This window comes from Leucoraja erinacea, chromosome 17, assembly GCF_028641065.1.
Source record: "Leucoraja erinacea ecotype New England chromosome 17, Leri_hhj_1, whole genome shotgun sequence".
Classification (NCBI taxonomy): Eukaryota; Metazoa; Chordata; class Chondrichthyes; order Rajiformes; family Rajidae; genus Leucoraja; species Leucoraja erinaceus.
Genome location: NC_073393.1, coordinates 76,513 through 85,000, shown reverse-complemented (window position 1 = coordinate 85,000; position 8,488 = coordinate 76,513). Strand labels below are relative to the sequence as shown.

Here is an 8,488-nt window from a genome sequence, read left to right as displayed (position 1 = left end):
AAACATTTGATAAAGGGCCTGTCCCACTTTCCCGAGTTATTCACAAATTCTCCTGAGTTTTCAAACTCGCAGAATGTTCGTAACAAGTCCGTAGGAGGCTGTAGGAGACCGTGGATATATCTTAGCGGCTTTATGCCAGCCGTAGGTACTTGGGCTATTTTTTTTACTCATGGACATTTTTCATCATGCTGAAAAAACGTCCTGACTTACCTGATGCCCCGAGTACCTACGGCTTCCTACGGACTTGTTACAAAGCAGTACAGGCCCTTAAGAGTGATAAGAACCCTCAAGGTATGACTACACCTGAAACATGATTAAGAAAGAACTGCAGATGCTGGAGAAATCGATGGTAGACAAAAATGCTGGAGAAACTCAGTGGGTGAGGCAGCATCTATGGAGCGAAGGAAATAGGTGACGTCTCGCGTCACCCATCCCTTCGCTCCATAAATGCTGTCTCACCCGCTGAGTTTCTCCAGCATTTTTGTCTATATCTGAAACGTGTGCTCAGCATTGTTATTTTCAAAGCTTCTGGTATTTCTTTTCTGGTCTACCAGCTACAGGCACATAACAGTAACTCAACAGGAAAATAAAAGCATGGAAAATGTAGACTGTTAGTAGTAAAACAAAATAAATTTAATTTAATTGAGGTAACAGCAGAAACATTACTGGGTTAAAATCTTGTTTGCAAGAATGTTTTGTGAAGCAAACTTTTGCATCCGGAGGAATAGTGTCACAAAAGCAACTAACAACTAATTTCATGATGAAAAGAGTTAAACACAAAGTAAAACACTGAGAATACATGAGAATTCCACAGACAGCACCCAAGGTCAGGATTGAACCTGGGTCTCTGACGCTGGGAGGTGGCATGCTCTACCAGCTGTGCCACCGTGTTATGTCTCGGCTGCCTGGGCTGACGGTGCCAAATTACTCTCTCCACACCAACACACTGTGTTTAGGTCGCCTGCTCTGTCCGTAAAGGAGGAAGAGTTCAGTGGAAGAGGAAGAGTCAATGGCACAAATAGGGAACGTGTAGAGGGAGCAACCTGGGGGGAATAGTGGGTGTGATGGACTGACTGCAGGGGTCTGGGGGTCGGTCAGCACTCTGCTGGCCGCAAGTCTGATGGGACCTGCTTCTGGTGTTAGACTGGGTCAACCTGCTTCTGGTGTTAGACTGGGTCAACTATAGGACCTGCTCTTGATGTTAGACTGGGTCAATAATAGGACCTGCTCCAGGTGTTAGACTGGGTCAACAATAAGACCTGCAGCAGACTGGGTCAGTGTGGGACCTGCTCCAGGTGTTAAGTTTGGGTCAACCTGCTCTAGGTGTTAGACTGAGATAACTTGCCCCTGGTGTCAGACCAGGTCAACTATAGGACGTGTTGCAGAGTGGGTCATTATGGGACTGTTTCTGGTGTTAGACTGGGTCAATAATTTTTGATAATGAATAATGAAGAATATTCGTCATAATAACGAAGAAAGCAAAGCAACATCTTTTCTCTTGCCCCCCCCCCCCCCCCCCCCCCCCCCCCCCCAGTGCAGTCTTGCTCCATACACAATCCAGTCCTCCAATGGATTGCTGGTAGTTGATGTACGATGACCAGTGGAACAGCTTCATTGAAGACAGCAAAAAATTGCAAAGAATTGTGGGCAAAGCACAGACCATCACACAAACAAACCAACCTCCATTGACTCCATCTACACTTCACGCTGCCTCGGCAAGGTCAGCAGCATAATCCAAGGACCAGCCTCTGCTCTCATCTCTCATCAGGGAAGAGAGATCTACAGAGGTTTGAAAACAAATACCTCCAGATTCATGAACAGTTCCTTTCCAGCTGCTATCAGGCAACTCATCAGCCAGAGTGCTGTCCTTTGAACTATCTGGAATTGGACTTTATCAGGCTTCAATGTTACATCTCGCACTAAATGTTGTACCCTCTATCTATGCACCGTGGATGTCTTGATTGTATTCATATATAGTCTTTTCTTTGACTAGAGGGCATATAAACAAGTTTTTCACTGTACCTCAATGCATATGACCATAATAAACCAAGTCTCAGATCAAGTGTTATTAGCAGCAAATAAATGACTTATAAAGGTACAAAAGTACTTTGCAGTTTCAGCAAACTTTTCTTCCCCCAAACTTTTCTCCCCCAAGAAAACACTCCTACTAATGCTCACAAACAAGATGATGTGAAGAAGGTTAAAATCTATATCCCACAGTTCATAATTGAAGCACAATTTAAGTTTGTGCCTTATGACTGCAGGCGTAGAACTGATTAATATCCGATTCTAAATATTTGTAGCTACCCTTTTTGGTTCCACGGTGTGCATGAAGTGAATAGTGGGGACACTGTCGTCTTCCTCCTCGTACTCCGCTTTGAGTCTCTGGCCGTATTCCACATTGTTGGTGTGGGGGGCAGTCACGTGCAGCTCTACACCGTGCTCATCAGCGCCTCCCTCACGTACCGCTGGCAGGCGCATCCAGTCCGGCCTCTCGTCCGAGTTCGCCTTGACGCTTTTGTCCTTCTCTTCTTCAGAGGAGCTGCTCTCTTCACTGTTTCCATTCAATGCGTGCGCCAACCTGAATTAAAAATCATGGATTACTACAACAGCGGCAACCGATTTGTTCTGTGGTCACGGAGACATCAGGGACTGCAGACGCTGGTTTACAAAATAAAAGACACAAAGTGCTGGAGCAACTCAGTGGGTCAAGCAGCATCTCAAGAGAATACATTTCAAGTCAGGACCCTTCTTCAAGCTGATAGGAGTGGTGGGGGAGGGGAGGGGGAAAGGTGGTGGTGAGACAAAGGCTAGAGAGTGATAGGTAGATTAGGCGAGGGGCGGTTTGATTGGCAAATGGTTGAACAAATACCAGATGAATCTTACATTTTTTTTGTCTTTTCATTTCTAGCCTTTGTCCGCCCATCTGCCAATCATAAGTCCCCTCCCTGTACCCACCTATCACTTGACCCATGTCTGAAGGGGCCTGATCCTAAACCCCATCTTATCCATGTTCTCCAGGGATGCTGCCTAACCCACCGAGCTATTGCAGTATTTCTTGCCTAATCCACATCCTATTCCTCACATTCCTAAACAATCTTCACGATCTAACTATTCAAGGTATCAAGCTCAAGAGGCTCACCAATTACTCAATAACACATGGAATTATATTTTGACCGTGGCCTATGAAATTTACTCTTAACAATTTTACAAGACGGACTTTGCTTTAATAAAAACAATATGTAAATATGACCAAAAAAAATCAATGACTGGTCCTATAACATGGTGAAATGTTGTCTAATTCTTGGAGGGAACAAGAAAACGTACTTTTGAATGGTTAGGAACCAGGGCAACTGAGCGTAACAGAAATTTGATGAAAGATACATTACATTAAAATAGGCCACAAATAGTAAACAATGCAAACTGATTATCTGTGCAATTTGAATGCCAGTATTTCACGTTAAATATCTTCAATAGCTCTGACATTCTGATGATAAAGTAAGAGTCAATTAAATGCCTGTCTATTTTGACCATCAATCATATATCATATTAAGACTAAAGCTTGACCTCACTATCTCCATCGCAGGTGATAGACGTCTAACCGACATCCACTATAAACCCACTGACTCCCATGGCTATCTAGACTACTTTTCTTCCCACCCTGCTTCCTGTAAGGACTCCATCCCCTACTCCCAATTCCTCCGTCTTCGTCGCATCTGCTCCCAGGATGAGGTGTTCCACACCAGGGCATCAGAAATGTCTTCATTCTTCAGGGAACGGGGGTTCCCCTCCTCCACCATAGATGAGGCTCGCACCAGGGTCTCCTCAATACCCCGCAACACTGCTCTCTCCCCATCCCCCCACTCGGAACAAGGGCAGAGTCCCCCTTGTCCTCACCTTCCACCCCACTAGTCGTCACATACAACATATAGTCCTCCGTCATTTCGTCACCTCCAACATGACCCCACCACTCGCCACATTTTCCCATCTCCCCCCCGTCTGCTTTCCGCAAAAACCGTTCACTCCGTAACTCCCAGGTCAATCTTCCCTTCCCACCCGTACCACCACCTCCCCGGGCACTTTCCTTTGCAACAGCAAGAAATGCAACACCTGTCCCTTTAACTCCCCCCTCGACTCCATTCAAGGACCCAAGCAGTCGTTCCAGGTGCGACAGAGGTTCACCTGCACCTCCTCCAACCTCATCTATTGCATCCGCTGCTCTAGATGTCAGATGATCTACATCGGTGAGACAAAGTGTAGGCTTGGCGATCGTTTCGCCGAACACCTCCGCTCGGTCCCCATTAACCAACCTGATCTTCCTGTGGCTCAGCACTTCAACTCCCCCCTCCCATTCAGAATCTGACCTTTCTGTCCTGGGCCTCCTCCATGGCCAGAGTGAGCACCACCGTAAATTGGAGGAGCAGCACCTCATATTCTGCTTGGGCAGTCTGCATCCCAGTGGTCTGAACATTGACTTCTCCAATTTCCGGTATCCCTTGCTGTCTCCTCCCCTTCTCAGCTCTCCCTTAGCCCTCTGGCTCCTCCTCTTCCTTTCTTATTCCCGTCCCCCCCACCCAGCATCAGTCTGAAGAAGGGTTTTGGCCCGAAAATTCTTCTATTCCTTCGCTCCATAGATGCTGCCGCACCCGCTGAGTTTCTCCAGCATTTTTGTCTACCTCAGTTTAAAGCTTAAGGCAAATGATTCGGTCCATATCTCTCTAAACCTTTATTATCCGCATGCTTATCCAAATGTCTTTTAAATGTTATAGTACCTGCCTCAACTACCTCTTCTGGCAGCTCGTTCCATACACCCACCACACTCTGAGTGCACAAGTTGCCCCTCAGATTCCTATTCAATCTTGCCCATCTCATGATGAACTTATGTCCTCTGGTTCTAGATTCCCCTACCCTGGGTATGAGACATTATGTGCATTCATCCTATCTATTCCCCTCATGATTTTACTGAAGTAAATATTGCTCCTTCACAGAGAACCTTTTGCGGGCTGCATGATATAAATATCCTTGCATCAACAGCAAATCGCTATTCCGATGAAGATTACGAGAAGATTAAGCAAGACTGAAATTAAATGCTTCTTTCAGTATCTTCTCCCCCATTATCGTCAGGTATTCTTTGATAATGAACACTAGCATACAAATGTGTAAAACACAAAGTGCTGTAGGAACACAGCAGGTCAGGCAGCACCGTCTAGCTTGGCAATCAAGCAGATCAAATAGTTGTGCTGAAAGAGTAGGATGTGGCGTCAGTTGAAAGTCAGACCACTTGTGTCAGTGATTACGAGGGCTGTCACGTGACGTCATGGGGTTAAGGGGAGTATCCTGCCACATAAGCAGATCTCACCTTGAGATCACCCCAGTCAACAGGTAGCTGAGCTCGAGACAACACCCTCGCTCAGCTGCAGCAGCAATAATATTATGTTAGAGGATCAAACGTGGAGGTATTTCGAACCTATTATCTCACTGAATAAAGCAACTCATTATTCACCACGTTTGGTGCCACAACAAGGAAATGTTTAATAACACAAATAATAATAAAGACTTGGTTAACAAATTAAATGGATTAAAATGCTTAAACATATTTTATGACGACTTCAATAACAATGACGTTCCAGTCGTGGCTATTTAAGCTGTGAACGGATTACCTATCGATTTCATCCTGCATCTCTTCCTGTTTCTCCAGCTCATCCAGCCTGTCCCACAATTCCTTCTGGGATAACAGTTCAGACTTGCAGTCTCCGCCACCATCACCAACCTCCAAATCAGCCACAAAAATCTCTTTGGGCTTGCAGTTTTCCTTTGGCGTGTGTGCTCTCCTGTGTTTCCCTGCCACACCGGCATGTTTTAAACAACCTGATCAAAATTAGAATTTTCAAATGTCAGGCATCTACTTTAAAATAATGTAACTGCACCATTACTAGCAGAAGAGACTAATTAGGCAGCATAAGTGCTGCAATGATTTAAGGCTTTGACATTTTTCAGTTATCATCGTACAAGGACAACACTAACACACACGAAAAGAAAGTGGCCAATTTCACGTTCATTTCTAAGTTTAAAGGTTTTAGGTCATTTGGCAATAATTAATTTATGAATAAGGATAATATATTGCCAGGCAAAAGTATTTCAGAAATTATTCAAAGATATTTAAAAAAATATATTATAAATATGTTCTATATTCTAATGTGCAAAAACTTCTCTATCATTTAAAAAAGTAAAAAATCTAACTTTTAATCAGGTATTTGTGATAAAACCTTAACTCCCTTGTCTCAAATACTTCCATTAATCAATCTCAATGGGGAATTTGCAAAGTGGGAATTTGTTAATGCCATCACTGAAATGTTCATGTCTTTTATCACAATGGCTTTAGTGCACACACTATTCCTGTCTGCAGCTACGAAGGAAGTGTCTGAAAAGGTTAGCAACTCATGGATTATGTTACACGTGTACACTATTGAAGATTGCTTTCCAATTGTAATTTTACTTTGTGACTTTGAGTTGCAGAGTAAGATTCTGAGTGCATTTCTTCTCATTTGCAGCAATTCTACAGCGGCTAACCTTTTTGTTGTCGGGTGGGGCAAAGTACAGAAGAGGAAACAACATTTAGACTTGTAACATTACTGGTTCAGCCTTTGCACATGGCTATGATTGCTATCAATGTGTGCAAGTTAATTTGGTTGAAAAATAAACACAAGATCCTTATCCCTCCCCACAAGAATGTTTTATACTCCCGAGTCCCAGTTATAAACTTCAAATTAAAATTCTTACAGGAAATAAACAGTAGAAACAAAATGTTAAATACCGTCAGAAATTAAATCTTTAGTTTCTACATCTTCATTCTCAATTTCTTCGTGTATTTCTATGATATCTTCCTTTTCCTAATCAAAGAAGATTATGCAATAAAAGTTCAGTTGTATTTATATGACTCGTTTTATCTGCAAATATTGAAATATTAATTTGCAAAAGCAGAAATACATTTGTTTTTCGCCTGTCTCCATCCATGGTTGCTAATCACAGTCATCTTTCAATGGACAATAGACAATTGACAATGTACAGGAGTAGGCCATTCGGCCTTTCGAGCCAGCATCACCATTCACTGTGATCATCGCTGATCATCCACAATCAGTACCCTGTTCCTGCCTTCTCCCTATATCCCTGGACTCCACTATCTTTAAGAGCCCTATCTAACTCTCTCTTGAAAGCATCCAGAGAATCAGCCTCCACCGCCCTCTGAGGCAGACAATTCCACAGATTCACAACTCTCTGGGTGAAAATGTTTTTCCTCATCTCCGTTCTAAATGGCCTACCCATTCTTAAACAGTGGCCCCTGGTTTTGGACTCTTCTAACATCGGGAACATGTTTCCTGCCTCTAGCGTGTCCAATCCCTTAATAATCTACTTGTTTCAATAAGATCCCATCCTTCTAAATTCCAGTGTATACAAGTCCAGTCGCCCCATCCTTTCAACATATGACAGTCCCACCATCCCAGGAATTAACCATATAACCATATAACAATTACAGCACGGAAACAGGCCATCTCGACCCTTCTAGTCCGTGCCGAACACGTATTCTCCCCTAGTCCCATACACCTGCGTTCAGACCATAACCCTCCATTCCTTTCCCGTCCATATAACTATCCAATTTATTTTTAAATGATAAAAACGAACCTGCCTCCACCACCTTCACTGGAAGCTCATTCCACACAGCCACCACTCTCTGAGTAAAGAAGTTCCCCCTCATGTTACCCCTAAACTTCTGTCCCTTAATTCTCAAGTCATGTCCTCTCAGTGGGAAAAGCTTATCCACGTCAACTCTGTCTATCCCTCTCATCATTTTAAAGACCTCCATCAAGTCCCTCCTTAACCTTCTGTGCTCCAAAGAATAAAGCCCTAACTTGTTTAACCTTTCTCTGTAACTTAGTTGCTGAAACCCAGGCAAATTAACCTCGTGAATTAATAGCAAGAATGTCCTTCCTCAAATTTGGAGATCAAACCTGCACACATTACTCCGGGTGTGGTCTCACCAGGGCCCTGTACAACTGCAGAAGGACCTCTTTGCTCCTATACTCAACTCCTCTTGTTATGAAGGCCAACATGCCATTAGCTTTCTTCACTGCCTGCTGTACCTGCATGCTTACTCTCAGTGACTAATGTCCAAGGACACCCAGATCTCATTGTACTTCCTCTTTTCCTAACTTGACACCATTCAGATAATAATTTGCCTTCCTGTTTTTGCCACCAAAGTGGATAACCTCACATTTATCCACATTAAACTGCATTTGCCATGCATCTGTCCACTCACCCAACCTGTACAAGTCACCCAGCATCCTCATAGCATCCTCCTCACAGCATCCTCCTCACTGTTCACACTGCCACCCAGCTTTGAGTCATCTGCAAATTTGCTAATGTTACTTTTAATCCCTTCATGTAAACCATTGATGCACATTGTAAATAGCTGTGGTCCCAGCACCGAGCC

The 8,488-nt window shown here is 43.7% G+C and overlaps 1 protein-coding gene across 2 annotated transcripts in view; it reads right to left on the bottom strand.

The window, feature by feature from the left end:
* uri1 (URI1 prefoldin like chaperone) overlaps nucleotides 1-8,488 on the bottom strand; it is a 38,804-nt gene that overhangs the window by 3,098 nt on the left and 27,218 nt on the right. For both annotated transcript variants that reach the window (XM_055648341.1, XM_055648342.1), the window contains exons 6-8: nucleotides 6,815-6,890; nucleotides 5,661-5,868; nucleotides 2,308-2,581 (exon numbers count right to left, since the gene is read on the bottom strand). In XM_055648341.1, coding sequence (XP_055504316.1) covers nucleotides 2,308-2,581; nucleotides 5,661-5,868; nucleotides 6,815-6,890 — 558 coding nt within the window. The remainder of the gene's footprint in view (nucleotides 1-2,307; nucleotides 2,582-5,660; nucleotides 5,869-6,814; nucleotides 6,891-8,488) is intronic.